Genomic DNA, 23,719 nt, shown 5'->3' on the forward strand with positions numbered 1-23,719 from the left:
CAAAGGAATATTTTTTCAAAGCAAAATTTTAAAAGGCAGAAAAATAATCCAGAGGCATTTTTTCTATTGTTAAAAATTCATTGCTCTCAAACAGTGATTTTATAATCCACAGGACAGCTGCATGCTGCAACCAATATAATTTTTGTAATATTTTAATAATTTTTATTATTGTCTCTCCATAATTCTTTATATGTAATAATGATTGAGAATTCAGTTGTACAGAATTTGCTTTATCTGGAATTGAAGTATTACTTCCTTTGGTAAATGGGAACCCAGAGGCACTGGTATTTACAACATGAATTTGTTAAGTAACAGAACACTGCAGAAGAACTTACATAAATAAAAGTGACCTGAAGTCCATGCAGTTTTAAATTCAAAGGAAAGAACAAACAGATCCCAGACAGAGATTTCAGTCTTCAAAATGGCAGATAACAGAGAACCAAACCCAAGCTTCTTTCTTTCCACTATCTCAGACCTCCATTTATCAATGTACAGAATCTGCTGCAATCTGGAAAGCCACTCAAAGTGGGTGAACTAGAAAAAGAGAATCCTGTGTTCCCTCTACATCCTGTTTTTGCAGAATAAAGTTTTCTAACCATTTAATCTTGACTCTTAAATTACTTTTGAGATGTCATTATTTGAGTGCTTTCTTGGTTTAGTGCATTGTTTATAAATTCTAATAAAAAACATCTGAAACTTTCACCTCAAATCAAAGGCAGGGGGTTAGAACAACCTTAAATTTCATCAGTCTGGGGTTGTGTCACCAACTCATAAAACCCCATGACTGGACGAACATAAATACAGCTTCCTTAAATACAGGCCGAAAGGTGGTAGCAAGCACAAGCCTGCACAAAATCATGAGATTTTTGGACAGTGTTTTGAAAGAGATCATTGCAATCCATACACTTGAATGCTAAAATCAGGCAGCAAAAGTTTAGAGTTGAACTCTTTTTGAACAGAATCCTTATTAGATTTTCGTCTAGTATGGTTTATTTCAGTAAATGAAATCTCATAGATAAGGGGGATCACATACAATAAATAATTTCAAACAGAAAATTGCCATTGGAGAGAAGGCAGGTGCAGAACCAAGTGCAGAAGAGGAGAACACTCCCTTCAGTGCCAGCAGCGGAAGTACCAATCCGTGGGAAGGCTGTGAATATCTTCTATTGAATTGTATTATTAGCAGCAATTTTATCTGTCATATTCATGACAACCCACGCGTGACCCAGGACAACTCATGCACCAGGTCAGCATTCACAGATCTGCCAGTGGCTCAAAGTCTTCAAAGCATGAAAGATCAGGACTGGGACCAAAAGCTGACCAGTACCAACAACCTGGGTAAGGTAACGTAACTAGCATTTGGAAAAAGCCACTGCATTCCCAGGGTTTGACAGTAGAATACTTCCAGGTAAAGAAAGACAAGTGATTGTGTCACTTCACAACACCTCAGCACAATTTAAGGAGATAGAGAAAAGATGACGGTGGCATAGGAAGTGAATACACTCCTGTCATTGAAGAACAAGCTCCAAGATGTCTGTGGGAATGTTAACAGGGCAGGATGATTGGCACTGCTGTGGGAAAGAAAAAGAGAGGAGCGATTTGAAGGATGTTTAAGTGTGGGAGGGAATAAATGCAGAGCAAAGAAGGCGATAAATTTGAAACGGAAATGTAAAACAGTGGCATGAGTACGTAAGAGTGATCAAGTTGGAGAGGGGAAAAAAAGAAACCTGAGCACATTCCTATCTCACACCATTTTGCATCTTCCAATACATCAGAATCACAGGCTCCATGATTCACAGGGAAGATGCTTACCAGCAATGCTGAATAATGAAATAGCCTGGGAGAAAGCATGGGAGTCGTGATACCCAAGTGCATGGTCAGCTCAGCTCAGAGGCTGTGCTGGTCAATACATTTCTGCAGCCACAGAACCAGGGAAAGAAAAGTTCTTAAAGTTGAAGTTTGCTGAGCACAGATAAACTTTGATGAATTGTGTGGGCCTGCCACCTGGAACCAGGGCAGAGGTATTTGAGACATACTCAGCATAAAAGAACAAAAAAGACATCAGAAGAGGAACAAGAGTTTGGTTGAAGTCATTCAAGTTTTTACATTGCCAGCAAAGCACACGTAAGTGAGCATTAAACCAGGCCAACTGGATTTAAGGAGCCAGATAAGAATTGGGAAGCTGAATCAACTCCAGCTTTTGTGGTGATGACTCAAGTCAGGAGAAAAAAAGGAATGCTCCAAGACTTAGAGATGCTTTCTACCAAAAGAGACAATGAAGCACAGAAAACAGTAGGCTATGCCTATGAGTAAATTGGGAATACAGTCTCAAATCCAAATCTAATAAGAGCTTGTTACAACCTAAACCTAAGAACATACTAGAAGCTATTTTACTTCCATAGAATTTGATTTTAATCTGGGTAAAAACTTCAACAAGTGCCAGTCAGAGAAGTGCCCAAATTTGTGTAATAAAATCTATGATAAAATTATTCTAGGGAGTGCTAAATCAGTATGAGCAATTGATCATTTTAAATTAAGTGGTCTGCAATGATAAATTTAAGTGAGGACAAACAGGAACCAGGAGTAGTCTGATACTAGCACATCAACACTCCTGAATGTACACAGAAAATTCTGCTTCATACAGAGCTTTTTTAGGAATGTGTTGCATGAAGTTGTGACTTTTTTATAAAGGAAGGAAGATGAGTAAGAATCAGGGAATAGCTGCAGCTGGAGGGCAAGTCTGGAGATCATTTAGTCCAACCCCCTGCTCTGTGCAGGGTCAAACTAGAGCAGGTTGCTCAGGGTCATGCCCAGTCAGGATTCAACTATTTCCAAAGATTGCCCACAGTCTCTCTAGGCAAACTGTGCTAACACTTGACCATCTCACCATAAAGAGAGGTTTTAGTATAAACTTTTTTTTTAATATTTAAATTAATTTTCCTTTTTTTTTTCAGTTTGTGTCCACTGAAAAACATTGAGAAGAGTCTGGATTCAGCTTCTTCACTCTTCTACAGCAGATGCTTATGTACAGCACTGGCCTGAGCAGCAACCCCAGGGGTGCACCACCAATGTCTGACCTCCAGCAGGACTTTGTGCTGCTGATCACAACCCTTTTAGCTCAGCAGCTGAGCCACTTTTCAATCCTCCTCACTGTCTACTCATCTAATACCTACTTCATTCATTTGTGCATGGGGATGGTACAGGGGACAGTGCCAAGAGACCTAAAGTCAAGATAAAGAGTATCTACTGCTTTCCCCTCATCCACTGAGGTCATCACCTCACCACAGACCATCATCAGGTTCACCAGGCATGAATTTCTACATATTTAACGTTTCACACTATAATTTAAGGAATGAATCAAACCCTACATTTAACATTTTTTCCCCTCTCCCATTATTTGCCTTTCTGTCCCCTCTGTTTTTTATTCTCTCTCTCCACATCTGAAATTCAGCCAAGCACACCCTAGCATATCATATTTGTAGATGGCTGTTCAGTACCTTCACAACACAGACACGTAGAGATAAGAAGACAATCCATGGTAATGCAATAGTCACTCGTTACCAAAAACAGATTTTTCTTTTAAAATGTTTTAGAGAGTTTACATGACTTAGGCTCATGTTATATATGGCCCCAGGTATAAGTTTTAAGTCTCCACAAGCAGGTAAGAAAAATCTCAACTTCAATACATTTCACATACACAACAGTATTTTATAGGTGCAAGTGTATTTGCATTTAATTCAGACAAGGATTGTGCTTTTGAAGCAAACCTCCTGACAGCCCTCACCCATCACACTTTGTTCTACACCAGTGTTCAGGCTGAGTGTGCAAATTGGGTTTCTTGGGACAAAATTGAAGTGGAAGAGGCATTCCAGGCATGCTCAGTCCAGACAACACAAACTAGGTTCAAAAGTAGTCTGAAATACCACATCCACACACAAATACAACAGACCCACTCTGGCCAGATTCAGTCCAGAGACAGCTTCCTTTAGCAGAGGTTGTCAGAAACTAAGAATTTCAGCACCAGGTACTCGGCCACTATGTGGAAAAAAATTAAATTTAATCAATGCAAAAAAGATTAGGTTGGTGTCAGAATTCTGATCTATTTTCCATTTCTTTCTAGTTAAGCAGGAAGGAACACTAAGATGAGAACTTCTGATCTGTAGTAACAACAATGCACAGAAGGGCCAGGAATAAGTCCAAATAAAAGCACAATTCTAAGAGGCCTGCAACCACCCACACTCCATCTATGGCAGGTTATACACAAGGAAACTACATTTGCCAATTAGACAAGAAAAAGGCTGGCACCAAACACAGTGAATCAGTTTTCTTCAGCAGATGTCAATCTTCACAGGGAAAGATTAAATGCTTTACAAAGCCCTAAGAGAAACACAGCACAAAGAAATGACTGATTTTGCTGAATGACCTTCAAAAGTCAAAGCACAAAAGAACAGCCACATACCTAAACCCACATTACTTTCCAGGATACTCCAATAAAGTGCCAGGTAAACCTATGTTTTACAGGTCAGCAGAATAATCGACATTGGAAGGGACCTCTGGAGGTCATCTGGTGCAACCTCCTACCCAAGGCACAGAGAGCTTCAAGGTCAAATCAGATTGCTCAGGGCCCTGTTCAGTCAACTTCCAAAAAATCTTCCAAGGATAGAGCTTCCTCAGCCTTCTTAGCAGCTTCCTCAATCTTCTTAGCAGATTCAGTGATTACCCATTGTGAAAACTGCTTTTTCCTTTTAAGTTTTGAGGTGGCAAATTCTGACTGGGTTTATTTGCTGCCTTCTGTGGTGCACCTGCAAGAAAAGTCTGTCTGTCTCTTCTCTGCACTCACTTGGTGGCAGAGGACAATTAAGTCCCTCCAGAGTCTTATTCTTCTCCTTAGGCTGAACAAACCAAATCCCACACACAGACTCTCCTCATTACATGCTCTCCCCTTCCATCTTGGAGCCCCTCTCCAGCTTGTCTACATCTTTTTTTTTGTGTGCAGAAGCCCAAAACAGGACACGCTATCCCAGATATTGCTTCACCAGTAAATAAAATAAATCACCTCCTTCAGCCTGCTGGCTCTACGCCTGCTGACGTAGCACACGATGCAGTTATCTGTGACTGAAGACTGGAATCTGAGCATTTTAAAATACAGAAGCCCCATGGTGAGAAAATAGAAATGAAACACAGCTGGAAGCAAATATACCCCTTTCTGCTGCATCCTCAGAGATAGAAGGACTACTCTGCGGGGGGCTTTCCATCCAGCAATAAAGTGGCTTTCTGCACTGCAGGAAACTCAGTGTGTTCTCTGGTTCCCTGGGAAGTCCCTTTCCAGTGTCTCTGCAGCTTGTGCTCCTGTCTTACCAAAACTCTGCTGCACTGCAGGTTCCTTCCTCTTTACCTTTCTCCTCCCCTGCTATGTCCTGCTCTGGAAGCCTGCTTTTCCCAGGGCTCAGCTGCTTCCAAGGAACAAACAACATTTCTTTGGCTGTTCAGCAGCTGAGGCTTCAGGGTCCAGTAGCTCACAGAAGGAAAACTGAGCTCTTAAAATCACTCTCAGACATTAAAAAAACAAAACCACAGGCATGAGAAATAATACACTAATACTAAGCATTCAAATATAATGCAAATATCACCTGTTTCATAAGCACTTTAAAGAGCTTTCACTAAGACCGACTTATTTAAATCCTGACCTGACGATCTCGTTTGTGAGTTGAGGAAGTATGGGCTGCACGATCAGACTGTTAAAATGGGTTGAGAACTTGCTGAACTGACAGGCTGGAACACTAATTATCAAGTGCTTAACATCCACTTGACAAAAAATAACAAGATGAATATCACAAGGGTCAGTATCAGGGCACACACTGCTCAGTATCTTCCTAAGCACTCTGGGCAACACGGCAAATTGCAAATGTGCCGAAAGTGCAAATGAAAGTAAAATAGTAAAGAAGGAGCAAAGACTTCTGTTTCAATTAAAAAAAAAAAAAAGAAAAAAGAAAAAATTCACTTGAAGGGTAATACAGGTGTCATCTGCCCAGAGAGGCTGTGAGTTACATGGAGGTTTTCAAGAGCTGATGAAAAAAGTCAGAGTTGACCTCAACTAGTGTTGGCAACAGTCCTAAACTTGAAGGCAGAGGCTGAACCAGATGGCCTCCAGAGATCCCTTCCAACCCATGTCTGTGTGATCCTGTAAAGATACAATGCAGGAACTTAATTGCTCAGGACAGCAATAGTAATTTAGGGAACAAACACCCCTGGCGAAGACAAAGCATGCCTTAGTCTAACACATGGATGAACCAAATAAAACAATTCCCATCCTACCCAGGCAAAAGGGCACTTGTTACCACTCTCAGACTCAAAAAGGAATGTGTTGGTTTCAGACCTTCTCATTAGAGGTTTTTAATTATAATGCACATGAGGAAAAGCAGGACAGTCTGCTTACTTGTACACACAAAAAACCCTGAAGTAGAGAGAAGTCAAATTCAAAGTCAAATAATACAATGTACTTTGTATTGCCAAGAGCTTAAAGAAGATTCTGTCTTTTGTCTGACAAATCTCTGTCGACTCCTCCTTGACTGCCACTTAAATATCACTGTAAGATACATTTTAAATATCTCACTACGTTTACCCAAATTTTCAATTACAATATAACTCATCACAACGGCTTCTGAGCATACGAAACCACGTTTTAGCTAGTGGGCCTATAGGCTTTTCCACCATTGCCAGCAGAAGTAAGATATTCCAGTTAGAGCAAACTGCTTTGCAAATAAAACGGTAACTCTTGCAGGGATGAGTTGTCTCTCTACCTAAAAAATTTCTTGTGCCCAGTCTGAGTTGCCTAAACTGCCATTCTTAAAATTACCTGACTGTTCTACTAGTCCAAGAAAATCACAGTGAGCTTCCATATTAGAATTATTTTCCTGAAGGTTGCACACACATTGCGTGAATATGCACATGCGACACAAAAACCAAACTGCAGAAACAATCAACTGTAGGAAGGTTTATTATCTGCTCTTACATACTAAGAATACAGAAAAAAGTAATCATCACTCAGTTCATGCAAATATATGATGCTAATTTTTTTCTACACACAGCAAAACCATTTTTAGTTATTACCTTAGAGAAGGAAGTTCATAATTAAATGTTCTAGCTTAGGATTCACTGAAAAGTCCAAGTTGCATAAATATGACACGATATCACCAAAATTACTTAAGGTATTAAAGGGACATGAGTCATATCTACCTAAAACAACTGTTCCTGGCATGACTAGTGTTACATTATTCATTTTGGTTGTGTTTATTCATTCCTCTGGAGTCTAGGACGTTGTATTAGGTGCTGTACTAACAAGCATCACAGTCCTAACACAGTTAAGATAATCAATAATCCCATCAAAGAGATCAGTCCTTCTATTTGCAAGACTTGAAAATTACACTTTTTTTTCCTTATGTTTTATGCATTTAAAACCACTGATGTATTCAAATATTTCAGGAAGCATTTTCTCCAGTCCGTTCATTAACTACCTTTTCACATTAGATAGTGACTGTACCCATTAGACACCAATTAGCTCTGCTAAGTATTTCTGGGCATATCGAAGACATTCCACCTCCCCCATAAAGATAAGAATACCAAAGATTTCTCCCCACCCCTTAGCAGTCAAGGGGAGAAGGCACAAGTGATTTATTCTTAAATTAGAAGATTCAAAGTTAAAAGTAGAGCTTTTTATCAAGTTATTTTTACCAAAAGTAGTCTCCTTAGCAAGGCTGTGCTATGAAAAGCACAAGTACTCAATCTTCTCATTTTTCTCAAAAAACAGTGTAAATGTATTTAAATAATTTACTACTACATATTTTAGCTGATGCCATTCATCTAAACCAGGATGAAACTTTATCCATCTTATGCATTACCTTGCTTTCAAATAATCCTATATACTTCAGTAGGGCTTTGCCAAATAAAACAATAACTATGCATAAACATGGACCAGATTTTAATAATCTTAATGCAACAGTACTCCCACTCCTTTCCTTTACCAAAAAGGAAAAAAAAAAAAATTATGAGGGGCTCCCTGTAACAGCCAGACTTAAGTGCCTTAAATCATTCCTGGGATACATTTGTTCTGTAAAAGTGCCTGAAAGGAGGCTGTATTCTGGTGGGGCTTGGTCTCTTCTCCCAGATAAAAAGCGAAAGGATGAGTGCAAATGGCCTTGCTCCAGAGAAGGTTTAGATTGGATATTAGGAAAAATTTCTTCACTGGAAGGGTTGCCAGGCATTGGAACAGGCCGCCCAGGGAATTGGTGCAATCACCCTCCCCAGAAGTGCTCAAAAGGTGGGTGCATGTGGCACCTGGGGACATGGATTAGTGGTGCCCTTGGCAGTGCTGGGTTAATGGTTGGACTCCATGATCTCAGAGGTCTTTCCCAACCTTAATGACTTTGTGATTCCATTTATCCCAACAACATCCAGCTACAGTAGGTGGAAGAGTAATAGCATCCTGGTCAGGAGAGAAAGATAAACCTGTACACAATTTGGGTCCCAAGTCCTAACTAGACCAATAATCATTTGGTTGTGCTTCCTCTCTGTAGCATGGAGAGCAAAGCTGCTCCATGACAGAGGATTAGCTGGAATCTCACATTATAGTGATGGAGCCCTTGGCAGAAAAAGATTTGATTTACAGCAGCCCATGACGATAGCATTACATATGTCATATTTATTAGGATTGAATTCCTACTCAGTAGATACTCACCAACGTTCAGCTGAGTGACTCAAAGCAATAAACTGATTTTAGGTTTTAACGAAAACTATGACAAGCAAGACAAAACAGAAGTTGCTTTTAAAACCAATTTAATCAGCGGGCTCTAAACTACTCTAGGGTCTAAAACTAAACTGTTCTCCTCCAGTTTGCCCCTTCTCTCAGCTTTGCTACTCAATCAGGTGTAGTCACCTATTTATATCACTTTACCTGGTAGTGCTGCTGGTATGGTTACAAGGGATAACAGAACCTATTTTACCAGGTTTGCAGGCAAGCACAACAAAGAAATTATTTCAGCCCGTCTTCCTAGCTATACAGAGGATACCACTGATGGAATAAACACATGGAATGAGGAAAAACTTCAGAAATGTTGAAGATAAAATGCTAGAAGCTGAGTTCAGGCGCTGCAGAAGTCAAGATCTAGGTCCACCATAAGCAAAAACACTGCAAAAGAAAATCTGAGAGTAATAATAATTCCTCTATTTTGCAGGGCTGAAATGAAATTGAAACATATTTAGGGTAAACACTGTTGTTCTAACTCCACAAAACCAGCAAGGATTAAAAATCGTATTTTGTATTTAATATTCCAGTGGCAGGGTATTTAAAACTACATTCCTTAATATGTATTATCTTTCCCTCTTCCAACAGCAAGTGCTGTGTGGTGCAGGGAGGAGTCAGCAGATGGCACCCATGAACCAGAGCACACACACCCTGATGGCCTTTAGCTCACACCCAGTGGGCTGGGTTATCCACAGAAAGTCTGTGATTTCTTTCTGTACCAGCCAGGATTTTCGTTTACACCTTGTAAATAGTCTAAGTGTGTATAAATCAAGTTTACCTTCACTATCAAGATCACTTGCTGCACAATCATCAGGTGCAAGAAGGTGTGCTGGGAGTGGAAGGCATGGAAGAAGTGGAACAGTGATTTTTATTTTCATAATTTTAATCTCAAATTCCATAGTATCAGTGTTTTTACCCCAGTTTTCAGAAGCAATGTTTCTATGTGAGAATGCCAGTTGCAAATACGCCCTTTCACCTTGCCAAACACACATCTAAGGTATGACCTCAAAAAACAAACAACAACAACAAAAAAATCAACCTACAGGTGGCAACTCAGGTCAAAAAAACAGAATGCATTAACAAGAAACTAAAATTCTTTTAAAAATCAAGATCACTATACTGACACAACTCATGTTTTGTAGATCTGGGGTTAACACCAGTCCTTATGCTACAAGAACGTGGATAAAGGAGAGTTCAATGTCCTTCAATAACAAAACAAGGTTGGGAGGGCATTAACTGCTAATGTGGAAGTAGAAGAAAAAGCAGGGCAGGTACCAAATATTTCAAGGAGATTGGATTATCCAGAAATTGTATACTGCATACCTGCAGCACCCAAACCACCTAAAATTCTAAAAAAGTCACTGTCTTCACATGACTTTCACCTCATAAAGATTCTTCTGAAAATCCAGTGCCTGTTATTGATCATGTTCAAACTCCACCACCCGTTCTCCTCTTCAGCTATACCACTAGAAAGTAGTTGGTTTTTACATGAAACTAATTCTCATACCAAGTGCAGATCTGTGCAACACTTCCTTCTCCCCCTCCCCCCCCCACCCCTGCCTTTTGTTAGTTAGAGAAAGAATGGGCTGGAAAAATAACAGGGTTGTGCTGGGAATGGAAGACATGGAAAAATCTCATCTTCACTCAAGATACTGATAAGGTGTACAACCATCTCCTTCTGTTTCAAGACTGACAAATATCAGATAAGGATTTAATTCTTAGACCTGAAGTAAACACATGGAATACAGACACGTAGCTTGGAGCAGCTATTTTAAGCAGTTGCTTTTGTTGTCGCCACACGGCATCAATCACATCATACATTTTAGATCAACAGAAAGACTGTGATGCAGCAGGGTTCTGAATAGATAATCAGAACTCTGCTTCAGTAAGTGACAGCTCCACCAAAAAAATTCTCAAAATCTAAATACATGCACAGGGCAAACTGCATCTGCTGTATGTAGGTCACAAACCAGCAGCGAGTCAGAAAAACTTCCATTCAGAACTGTAAGAGTGATAGATTAAGACAATAAAACAATTTCTTTGGGAAATACTTATTAAAAGGTAGAAGCTTTTTTATTTAAATCATTTGAAACTGGAATATAAAAAAAGGAAGACAGATTGTCTTTCTAACAAAGACTCCTGTACCACTTGTGCAGTATTTCTCCCTCTTAACTGTGAGACAAACAGGAGCAATCACAGGAGCAGCTGCATCACAGAGCACACAGCAGGTAGAATGGACACCCGGTAAAGAAACACCTCAAAGGAAGATTTGTAGTTACAGATACAAAAGATAAAGGGATTTACAGAAGGACACAGAAAGGAAGGACAACATAACAGCATTCTGTGATAAATTTCCACAGCTCCTGTTGACAGCAGCAGATTTTAAAGGAATTTGGAAGTGTCTGTGACTAAATTGCTCAAGTCAGACAGTTTGAAGCAGCCCTGTACGTTTATTTAGAGGAACAGGATCCCCAATATGTAAGAACTGAATGGGTCCAGAAGTTACTCATTTAAGCATCTAACATTATATATCCCAAAATGTGTCTCTGCTTGCTAAGGAAGCATTCCTGGGAGAAGCTTTGCAAAAGCAGAAAAGTGAAAGCAAGCAGTGCCAGCTTGGTAAGGTGTATTACAAATGTTTGATATCACATAGGAGGCAGCCTCTGGCCTGTGTCAGTGCTCTCAGCCTGTACATGGCCCTGTCCCAGGAAATCAAAGAAAGCCAAGTAAGAACTCCAGCCCCCAAACTGGCAGAAGGCTGATTTAAATGGTCCTGTGGCTCCATGCAACACAACCTCAGCCATGTGAAATATCCATTCCCCTCTCTTCAAGACTGCTGCTATTTCAGCCTCAGTGAACTGACTGTGCTTTCAGTCAGGGATACCACAAACTCCAGCTGTTTAACAAAAAAAAAAAAAAACAAAAAAAAAAAACCACACACCAACCAAAAAAAACCAACCAAAAGCTTTCAAGAAGAAATTAAAAAAAAAAAAAAATCAGCATCCAAAAGAGTCATGAAGAATAAAAACAGAAGAGACGTGTTTCTTGACTTTATCATGGCTTTTGTAAGTCAGCCCATGGTACACACCAGTCTGTATTGAGGGCTTAACACAGGGGACTTCTTCCCCCTCCATTCAGGGCTGGTACCTCACTTCCTCTGCATCTTCTGAAGTTCCCAGTTTGTTCTTCCCTCATAAGCCAGTCACATGCTGGAAACACAGGGAAGAAACCATCAGATTTCTCCCCTGTACTGGTTCCAGTAACATGAAATGCAAAATTTCTAATTCTGAATGCTGCAGTCTTACAGTGTCTTTATGCTTTTTTAACTCACCACAAGGCCAGGTAAAGACAACACACAAAGACTTGAGTCCACCCTGCTGCAGTGCAAGAGTTACTTTCACTACTCTCTTGCCAGAGATACGGTAAATTTTTTTCCCATTTTACTGTCATCTTAACTTCCAGCTCATTAGTCCGTATCACATGGAAGGCTTCTCTTATCCCTCTGAGACAAATACATTACATCTACCATATCTGCAATGCCTCTGCTTCTGGATTAAGTTTCAAAGCCCAGTACAAAAGTTATGTAACTTAAGCAGGGTAGACTGTCCAGAAAATGCAATCGAATTAGAAGAAAATAACCTAAAAGTAATCACATCAAACCAAGATAATTAAAGAAAGTACATGCACACACACACTACACAAGAAACGGAGAACTTGAACAAAATCCTCCCTGATGGAATGGTATAGTTTATCAACAGATCTTGTTGCCCCAGGATTGGATCTGAGAACAAAACCATGGAGTAATCTTGGCACTACTGCAGCAAATGCTAAAATTTCCACCAGATGGAAAAGAATCAGGAATTTATCTGGCATGGAAGAACACATGTTTTCAAATGCACAGGAGTAACTGATAATTCGTATCACCTTAATTCAACTATGACCTCTCAACTTTGTGGTCAAATCTGTTGCAGATTTTGTCTTAATTAATGCCACAATCTTAAAGCTGCCATCTCTCCCTTCTCCACCCCATACTTTCTCACACCACCTCCCCATACACCTCATTTTCTAAGACAATATTCCTCTTCAAGCATGATTTTTACGCATCTCTATTAAGCATTAGTTTATTAATTACATTTAACTCTTGCACAGTGTTCTTACCATATATTTTGTATGAAAGATTTGAGAAATTCTCTTAAATAAGTGGTAATTAGAGTTGTAAATTTACTGTTTTGAATGTGATTACACTGTAAGGTTGCTTCTGTAAACGCAGTGTCTTTATAGACTGCTAATGAAGGCTGACCTTCATTTAGCAGCCTTTTCCTTGGGCCAGAAAACTGATATCAGAACTTGTGGATGGATTAGGACCTCTGATGCTATTAAAATAAAGAACAGCTGCTGCCCTAACTACATTAGAATGGCTTTACTGCACTTTTTGATTACTATCAGATAGAAAAACAGGATTTTTGTTGACTTCACAGTGACTATTTGCTGGAGAGAGAAGGGCAAAACTGTGTTTGATTATTAGCAGATATTTGCTGATAAGAACTATTTAGTGGAACAAACCAAAGACTTTTCTATAAATTATATAAAGGCAGCTTCTCCCTTTGGGAGCTGTAGCTCTTACTTGTGTCAGCAGATACCTGAAGGGTTGACTTCTTCCTTTAATATGCAGTGTGCCAGCAACAGCTTCAATTAGACCCAAGGAAGTTCCTGCAGAGTTCATGGCTGTGGTTTATTCCAAGTGTAAGATGGTGTTTTATCATCTCAGCTTTTATTGCTTTACAAAAACATGCCATGCCTTAGATTGCCAGACAGGAAAAAAAAGGAAAAAAACCCTAAAACAGGAATAACACTGGTCAAGAATAGCAAGCATCACCAGTTACAATAAATCTTATCATCCCAGAAAACAACATATCCCGCAATCATCCTGGAAAAGAAAGGCTCGATATTCTGTGTACATGCAGTCAAACTCCAGTATTTTCAAGCAGGATAATCAGAAGGAAAAAAAAACTGACTACCAAAACTCTGTCAGAAGTCCCGGCTGAACCCCTATTCCAGCTAACCCTGGTAGAGTTCAGAGGAAAGCCACACCAACCTCAGTGTTCCAGGCCAGATCCACTTCCTCAAAGATCAAAAGGCATTTGAGCCCAGGAATTTAGCTCAACCTATTACAGGAGGCAGACAACTGCCAAGTGGAATCTTAACCTAAATTTGTACAGTGTTTAGGGATATCTAAATCAGACCTACCCACAGTTTATCCTACAGTGTCCACTGTGGTGGAGAAAGGAGTAATTAAGAGGATGATTTTTTACTGACTTACACACAAGCCCCTGCAATTCCCTATGGCTCCCAGAGCCTGTTTTCTCATGCCATAACAGAAGGCCCTCATAAACCTTGGCATGGATTTACTGACACCTTTGTTAAAATGTCTCATTATTCAAAAGTCTGTATTTTAGTAGAACTGATAAGAAATTTATATTCCTGTATTTAAAAAAAAAAAAAAAAAAAGGAAATACTTACTCTGAATGGTCCTTTCCCAGGAAAGATTTCCCACCCACCCTGGTCTGAGATAACACATTCCCTCTAGACTGCAGAGTAGAATACAGCCACAGAAAGCCAACACTAGAAGAATTTTTCCATAGTTGCTCTTAAGGAAAAAAGTACGTTTCCAAATTTAAAAAGCAGACAGTAACTGCTGTCTTGTGTGTTCTGGAAGGAACATTAATCAGTTTATTTTTGTAATTTACAAATAACTAGTATAGTTAAATGCTTTGAAGCACTACTCCAGATTTCAGCTGCAAGGAATACAGGCCTACCTTTAACCCAGTTGGTCTTTTGCCAGGCACGTTCTCCCATCAAAACAGGGGCATTTGTGCTACCAAGAACGCTGTCCATGGATGGGAAAATAACCTCAAGTACTGTAACAATTATTAGACAGCATCCACATGACAGACGGTAGCCTTTCAGACCCAGAAATACTTGTTACTAACTTTTTGGTTGGTTTAGTTGGTTTCAGCACCACCACAAAAACACCAAACCACATTTTCAGAGCAGGATTGTACATTGATTCGATTGAGGAATATTCAGAGCTGGGAAATTCCTGCATGCCAACAGCATAATCTCCAGAACAACCCAAGAGAAGACGGGAGGAATGCCTAAACTAGACTGACAACTCCTTACAGCTCCTTTGGAAATTCTGCAGATCGCCTCAGAGGAAATTACCATCAGACCCTATACACATACATAAATTCAAGTTGTCTTGTTAAGAGCCACAAGAGCAGCCTTAAATAATCTCCTTATAAATATGCATTGACATTCTGAATATGCAAAATACACCAATCAAAATTAACTCATTTTCTGCCTCCAAACCAGAATGAATACTCAACAGATCCCAAATGTCAGTGAAGGTGAACTTCCCTACTGCCCCTTCTCCAGTAAAACCTCAGCTCCTTATGGTTGCTGTGGCTTGAGACATAAGGAGTTCCAGACACTGAGATGCTTTGTGGATCTTACTGTCAGTCACATGCTACAGTACATCCAACTTCATCAAGTTACTGCTTCTCTTATCTGAGCTCCTCAACAGAACACCTGACCTGTGAGCAAAGCACAGGAACAACAGCTACAGGGAGGAGCTGTAACACCACATCCCATTCCATGCGCCAACACAGAGCTGGGTAACAAGGTCCAGCAGCTACACCATGGGGTAAAAGGGAGGGAGGTTTATGAATGACAAATACAGAATCACAGAACAGTTTGGGTTAGACAGGACCTAAAAAGATGATCTAGTTCCAACCTCTGCCATGGGCAGGGTCACCTTCCACTACACCACTTGGTTGCTCCAAGCTCCATCCAACCTGGCCTTGAACACTTCCAGGGATGGGGCAGCCACAGCTTCTCTGGGCAACCTGTGCCAGGGCCTGACCACCCTCACAATGAAGAATTTCTTCTTAGTATCTAATGTCAGCCTACCCTCCTTTGGTTTAAGGCCATTTTAAGGCCAAATATCAACAGCTTTTTCCAGTTGTAGAGAGAACTTGTATAATGAGGTTGAAAAAGTCAGGCTTACCACTTCAGCAGTCAGATGGAATATGAGATGCAGAGCAGGGAAGGTCACAGGTGTTTTCAGACAAAACACTGGATTGCTCAGAGATGGTTCGTAGGAAAAGTATTTGAAATTAGTTACAGAAAAGAAACAATGCAATGGAAAAAGAACTTTAGACTGCATATTTCTCAGAGCAAGAACAGCCTCCCAAAGCTTTATTTTAGTGCTTCCATGATCATACAAAAAAAGCAGTGCTTGGCTGTCTGCAAGCCAGCACCCAGGGAAAAGTGCAAAATAGGATTCCCAGAGGGCAGCTCTGACTCATGAAGGACACTGTTCCTACAGCCTCTGTTTGCAAGCTCTCTGTGTTTTCATTTTATCAGATGTATAGACAGAGTATAGTAAAGAAACACTTCCATTTTCAGAGAATGCCAGGGAGTAACACTGATCCCACTTATAAAGCAGAACAAAGCAAAGTTGTTAGAGATTCCACAGCACGAGGCACAGTTTGCTTCAAGTGGCAGCTTCTGATAAGGTTATCATATCAACCACCACCAACCTTAAAAGGTAGAAAAACTGAAAGTAAAACAAAGGAACAGCCAGTGTACCAGGAAGGCAGAGTGAAGTCTGCATTCCTTTCCAGCCTTGGAGCCTGACTTCATCTTTGCTAGGGTGACCTTCCACTGGGTCCAAGATTGACTACTAATATTGGACTAAAAAGAAGTGTGCCACCCTCTAAATATAATGATGACTCAACACCTAGAGGCTTCAGTGATGTAATATGAACAAAGAGATTCTGACTTCACAATCTAGATGCTTAAAACTCAAGTCAAAAGGAACAGATCTTCCCCCGCAGACACAAAGCCTGCCTAGAGCCTCCCAGAGCATCATCTTGAATTAGCCTGTAGGAAAAGGGAACCGAAGAAACATTTCACACATAGCAGCAGACACAGTGGCTCCACTTTGTTTAAAAGGAGCACTGAACAGACACATTTCAATTATCTGCTTCAGTCAAAGCATCAGCAGAAAGTTTCAGTTCCAGAATTAACATATAAAATTAAAGACAACACAGTAAACCAGTGAGCAGTCCAGTGTTTTTCACTGAACCTTAAAAATAAAAATAGCAGCACGAAAATGTGCTTTGTTGAGAAATCTGAATGCAAGTACAAAGGAATAAAAGCCTTTACAAGTAAAGCTACAAAGATCTCTTAAAGCATCACCCTTGAACAAATATTCCAGCACCCACCCCCACCTGAGGGAGCCTTAAATATTTTTCAGGATCCAACTTCAATAATACATCTTAAGAAAAGAAAGTCAAAGGAAGTCTAACAGAGGCTTCTGCCGTAAGAGCAAGCAATCATCCAATATATGTAAATAGTTGTAACGTGAAAGAATCCCTCATGAAAATAGTAATTGTTTTCATAGTAAAGCCCTTCTATTAAAATAGGATTATCTTTTCCATTGGCTTGTTACTTTGACTTTTCTCCTTCCTGCCCCACCCCACCTCCATTAAGCTTGTGGTTCAGAAAATGCATTTTTAATCACCTTCAGTCCCCAATCTTGCATTCCCACACTGGCCCTCTGCATCAGAAGAATTAGGATACTCTTCAACAGATGTTCACCGAATCACAGATTGGAGGATGTTGGAAAGGACTTCTGGAGGTCATTTTTTCCAATCCACCCCTGGCTCAAGCAGGGCCAGCTTGAGCTAAGATACCCAGGACCATATCCAGAGAGCTTTGGAATATCTCCACAGAGAGAGAGAGACTGCACCACCCCCCTGGGCATCCTGTGGTATCACTGCCACAGCAAAAAAGTGTTTCCTGATGTTCAGAGGGAACCTCCTGTGTTTCAGCTGATGTCCATGGCCTCTGCTCCTGGCACTTGGACCACTGAAAAGAGCCTGGATCAGCCTTCTTTGCACCCTGTCTTCAGGTGTCCACACACACTGCTCAGATCCACCTGAGCCTTCTCCAAGCTCAACAGGCACAGCTCCCTTGGCCTTTCTTCAGAGCAGACAGGCTTCCATTCCTTCATCTCTGTGGCCACCCTCCAATATGTCTGTTTCTTCCTCATGCTGGAAATTCCAGAACTGGACACACTTGATCAGTATTTTCTCACGCAGAAATAGTAACAGTATCTCCTATTGGTTTAAATTACATTGGCAAGAAAAAGCACTTGGTGGACTTTGGCTATCACTGCCTAGGCAGCTTCACCATAACTAAAACGCTCAGAAACTGATGAATCATTCTTTATCTGAAATAAAACCATCAAGTTTAATCGGTGCTCCTTCCAATTTGAGCCCAAAGAATGGGAAAAAAAGGAGCATGCAGCTTCTAAAAAGCTTGAGGAAACACATCCTTCCCCCATGAAAACATATTCTAATAATGACAGCTTTGTGTAAGCATCTCCTGAGGCACTACAGCATCTGAAGAAACCATCCTAAGAGACAAAGATGCTTCACTTTGACAGTGTGTTTACTAGTCCCAGCCCGAAGGAAGTTCAAGTCACAGAACAGAAAGGTTGGTTTTACAAAACAGTGATACGTGCATAACAAAAGCACAACAAAAGGGTTACTACCCAAAGTTTAAGGGCTATGGGTAGCAATTAACTGCTGAAACACTCGAATACCCACCCTCGGGAGTTATCAGAGTCATGTCCTTTGGCTCACCAACACAGTTGCTTTATCAGGAAAGCTAAAAGGAGCAGCACCTCCCATTCAGTCACACTACCAGCCAAAAATCAGTCTCAATTTTGCCATATCTTGCTCACACATAAATAGTCGCATCAGTTTTTCCAAGAGGAATGCAACAAAACCCAGGGTTAAGGAGTAATTTTATTTTTAGCTTCTTTACAATAACACTTCCATGACCCAACCAAGTCAGTGCTGTACATTCCAAAACACCAAATTAATCTGCCCCTACCATTAACAGCTTTATGCCAAAACAAATGATCAGAGCACAGGACAGCGACAGGGACACAACCGAATGTGATCCCAGCTTTGCAACAGGTTATCCTGCTGCATAATCTTATCCACACCTTTGCTGGGTTTTAGGAACTGAAAAGCTCTGTATTTTCTAGCACACTGTAAAGAAGGTACAATTTCATTTTCCATAGGAAGGTCCAGGCTGTCCATGATGGGAGTGGAGATAAGCAAAGCCACCCCCCCTCAGCTGCAGCAAGCTGCTAAACCAGTCTGCACAAATCCTTAAATGCCCACATTATCAACCCAGTTATCTGGGGCATTCACCTGATGCAAGCACACATTTCTTTCCAAGTACACAGCCTGGAAGGTAGGGAAATACTTTTTTACCAGATGCTCTGTTACTGAAGCAACATCAGCTACAGGAATCATTAAACTGTATTCCCCTTTTCTTCAGTGTTTAAGGGCAGTCAGTCCTGAGCACCTTCCTTGAAGCCTGATGGCAAACTCATCTTCAGATTCCAGAGTCCACAACTCTTCAGGTTCAGGATGGTGAGACCTCAGGGTGACAGTCAGGAGAAAACCCAAGCCTATGTCTTTCCCTGCAAAGGACACAGCCTTCAGCTGCCAGAATTCCTCACCTTCATAAAAAGAAGGTCTGAACTTAGGCTCCCTGCAGGTGCCATCATTGCTTTTGACAGGAGACAGAATCCCTTCTAAGAGGGATTGTAGCCAAACAGCACTGGTGAAAGGGTATTTCTGACTCAGGACTCAGAACAAAACGAATCAGCTTATCCCCAGTACAGATGTACATGCTGCCAGTAGCTGCTGCAAGTCTACACTCAAGCACAATCTGGAATTTACCCCGTATCTGATACAAAGGAGTTAAATGCCTTCAAAATAAAACCTGTCTTCAGTGAGTGTATTGCTTAGATATCTGTGTGTTAGAAGTTTGAACTGGACATTTCAGCCCCTTAGACACTTCAGATAATGTAACTTTAAAACTGATAGTGTAAATTCGTTACATTAATGCCGTTCCATGCTAAAGCTACTCAGAACTTTCCATACCAAGTCAAACCAGACATTTACAATGACAGGCTTCTCTGGCTTCCCTTACTAGCTAACTTGTAACTTCCAGTCATACCTTCACTTTCCTCCTAAAAGTGCAGGTCAGGAGTAAAAGTCAAAAACACATTACAAAAAGCTTTATTTTCTGTAGAATGAATAATACAATTAAACAATTGCAGATATAACCATTACTGTACTACATTCCTTTTAGAAGTTTATTGTACCATTATATATACTTTGGATCAAAATATAATTGAAGATATGACTGTTAGCAGCATTTATGAATAGTGATCATGTGAGATTTTAAAATTTAGCTTAGCAACTTGACAATATTTTATTTTGAATTCATGTGTGCTCTTATCTTGCAGCAACAGTTATTAATAGAAAGGATTATGGATATTAATCAACTGGGAACACAAGTACATGTTCTACAGGAATAATAAAAACCATAATCAACTCCCCAGGTTCTTGGATTTAATGAGAAATCTGAAGGTAATCCCATCTTGTTAAATATAGACTTACAGGAGTAACCACTTACCTGCAAACAGAGCTGTTCAACCCACAGCATGGACAGGGCATTTACAGACCTGCACGTGGCACAGAATATCCACCTCCACAACACAGCTGCTATTCTTAAGACACATCCTTAAGTCCTGCAAGTCTTTGGGGATTGCTATCCCACATACTTACATAATCACCCATTGCATTTTCTAACTAAGCCATCAGCTAAATACCAGAATTCAGCTCTCAAAAGGGAAAGCTCAGGAGCAAGTGGGGATAGAATCTCTGCAGGGTGAAGAGAAAGATTCTCTACTTCTAGGTGGGCTTCTGTTTTCTTCCTTTAAAACTGGACTTTCAGACCCCTTCAACTTTAGTCAAGTTCACTACCAGATGGTGAGAAAATTCTGGAAAATGGCAGAATGTAAATGCAAGATGTTTATTAGCAAAAGGCCTATTCAATAAAATAGGGCACTGTTTTCCAAAATTGCAATTTAGAGTGAAGGATTTTTAATATATAAATGCCCATTTTAAAGCTTATATCACAGCACTAATCTGTATTATTCAAACATTCATAAGACATCATTACAGAAGACAAAGACGCCTAAAAAACTAAACCCAAACAATTCTACTTGTGCAGCCTTAACAGACAGCACTTTCAGTACCTTTAACAGGAAGCCTGTATCCTTCGAAATCTTGTTTTATTTCTCTTTCATCTGGTAATTCCCCCTCTAAAAATCCTTTATCCATTCTGGCCAGCTCTGGTCCCAGTGACTTTGTAGTTTTATCTGGATCCCTCAGACAGTTTCAGCCAAAATCCACTGTGCCACTGCCAGCTTGTTTCTGAACTGAAAATCCTGAAAAGGACACTCAAGTAGCTTCAGATGTGCCTATAACAATTAGCTCAGACTCATTTCATCAGACAATAATGCCCCAAGCAATCAGTTTTATATTCCTGAAGTCTCAGTCAGAAAGAATAGTAGACTAAGAAACAGGAACTGAATGCTTCCTCCAAAAGTTGATTTTTTAAAAATTGTTATTATTATTATCTTAAGACCATGTTGTTCTCAACATTCTGTTTTAGATTAATTGCAGAGTTCAAAATATTTTCATTAAGTTTCTCATGTCTTTTTTATCTAGAAAAATCTAAAGTGAATGACAGTGAGAACACAGTATTACAGGTAACTTCAAACACTTCAGACCTTATCTCTCTCGCTACAAGTACATGAAAGAAGGTTGGAGTGAGGCAGGTGATGGTCTCTTTTCCAAATTAGCAATCAATAAGACATGAGGAAATGGTCTCAAGGCATGCCAGGGGAAGTTTAGCTCGGATATTAGGATAAATTTATCTACCAAAAGGGTTGTCAATCATTGAAACAGGCTGCCCAGGGAAAGGATTGAGTCACCAGCCCTGGAGGGGTTTAAAAGATGTGTACGTGTGGCACTTGGGGACACAGTCTGGTGGTGGGCTTGGCAGTGCTGGGTAAATGGTTGGACTCAAAGGTCTTTGCCAACCTAAGGATTCTCTAATTCTAAGAGAAAATACAGAAAGGCAGCCTCCCATCCCAGTGGTCTGTGATCAGCAAGCAGGAGCAGCCATCACGTTTGATTTTGCCATCCCCACCATCCCTGCAGCCAAGGTTGCCATGAACACACAAACCTGCATTTCAGTATTCTGCAAATCTCAACAAAAGAAAAACTTTTTTTGTTGACTTCAGCTTTTAAACTCTTGAAATAAATGTCACAGCAAAATGTTGTTATCACCTTAGAAAGAAGTCATATTTATGATCAAGTTTCTTTGCATGAGACAAATTAAACTGTTTCACTGACTGCAATAAACAGATAAAAAGCATAGGTTTCTCTTACAGGGAAAACATGGAAACAGACACTGTACCTTACTGTCCTCATCCTCAAACACAGACTGGTGAACGTTACAGGCGAAGAGAGAATTCGGGAGATCATTGAAATCAATTATTTCATGAAAATCTTCCTCTGCAAAACATCTCTTTAAGCCGTTGTCTCCATTGATAGAGTAGAGTAGGAACTGCCCTCCATCCTCCGGGATGCAGCCATAGTGGCCAAGGCCCCGCATTCCAAAGAAGTAGGAATCTCCCCTCATCCCTGGCAGCATGGAGAAGATAACATAACACAGTTTCACTATGTATTTAAACATTCCACATCCACAAGTTAACCCAGGGATTCTTCAGTCTGGGGGCTTGGTTTGCAGAAAGTAAATTTCACACTATTTCAAGGCAAGAACTGGCCTCTGACACCGGGCACTAAGACCAGTCTCACCAAGGTTCAAACAGGAACTTGGCTTCAACTTCATTTATTAGCACAGGAAAGGCCTAAACTTATCAGTACAACCTTCTGAACACAAGCAGAAGAGACATTATTTAGGGGCCCCTTGTCCTGTGAGAAAACACTGTGCTGTATTTGGGTTTAAGAGAACCCTGTTTGTTGCTGGGAAGGCTACTGGTGCTTCTGAGTCTGCAGCCAGCTCAGGAAGCACAATGCACTGGGTAAGAAGAACATTGAAAATAACTTTGAAATTTAAATCAGGCATCAAGGAAAAAAAAAACCAAAACAAAAGACTCTTCTGGAGAGCAGCATGAACATGGCATCATCAAAAACCAGTACAGCCAAGACACATCTCTGCTACAAAGAACAGCCAATTTTTTCTACAGTTTAAGTACAGAACTTACACTGGTTTCCATGCCCATTAGCAATTTCTTTGCATCTTAATCACACTAGGAAGCAAATAAAATTAAGGGAAGAATGGACTCAATAGACTTTCAGCAATTTTAAGAAAGTCCTGCTGATTTTGGAGCCTTTATCCCAAATGCATCAGTACAGAAAGGTAATTTTAAGGCACACAGAACGACAGGCACACATAATGAGCCCATACATTAAATGAAATCACTATTGTTGTTATGAGAGTAAGCTTCATGCCAGCCAAGGGAAGTAAGTCAAGGTCCAATTAATGATCAGTATGTTAATTAGTATAAAATCAGGTATTTAGCAGTCCTTAGTAGACCAACCTATCGCTTCTACAGAGCCCCAGTAAGTTAACTACAAGTTTATTGGAAAATAATCTATTCCCTTTTACTTGTTTCTTTCAATAACAATATGCAATCATTAGCAGCTTTTCCTCCTCATGACACAAGCAGTTAGAGAGTTACATAAACTCAGCGTGCTCATCTGTTCTGCTCTGCCCTTGCTCTCTTGCATACTTGCTATTCTCTATAAATAGCTGTAAATATTAGCTCAAACACACTATATAGGACTGCTGTCCAAAATTAAACCATATGGGCTTATTACACTTAATCTCAGTAAAGCTAAATTATGGAGCTAATTTGCTATGGCTGTGCCTTTCATATAACCTCTG

General features: G+C 40.2%; 1 protein-coding gene across 1 annotated transcript in view; it reads right to left on the bottom strand.

Moving 5' to 3' along the window:
• Positions 1–23,719, bottom strand: part of RCAN2 (regulator of calcineurin 2) — an 85,695-nt gene that overhangs the window by 55,467 nt on the left and 6,509 nt on the right. The window contains exon 2 of the mRNA XM_042032815.1: positions 22,226–22,452. Coding sequence (XP_041888749.1) covers positions 22,226–22,450 — 225 coding nt within the window. The 5' untranslated portion in view covers positions 22,451–22,452. The remainder of the gene's footprint in view (positions 1–22,225; positions 22,453–23,719) is intronic.

This window comes from Corvus kubaryi, unplaced genomic scaffold (genome assembly GCF_017639235.1).
Source record: "Corvus kubaryi isolate FWS band 111438036 unplaced genomic scaffold, C.kubaryi_AGA036_p1.0 37354, whole genome shotgun sequence".
Classification (NCBI taxonomy): Eukaryota; Metazoa; Chordata; class Aves; order Passeriformes; family Corvidae; genus Corvus; species Corvus kubaryi.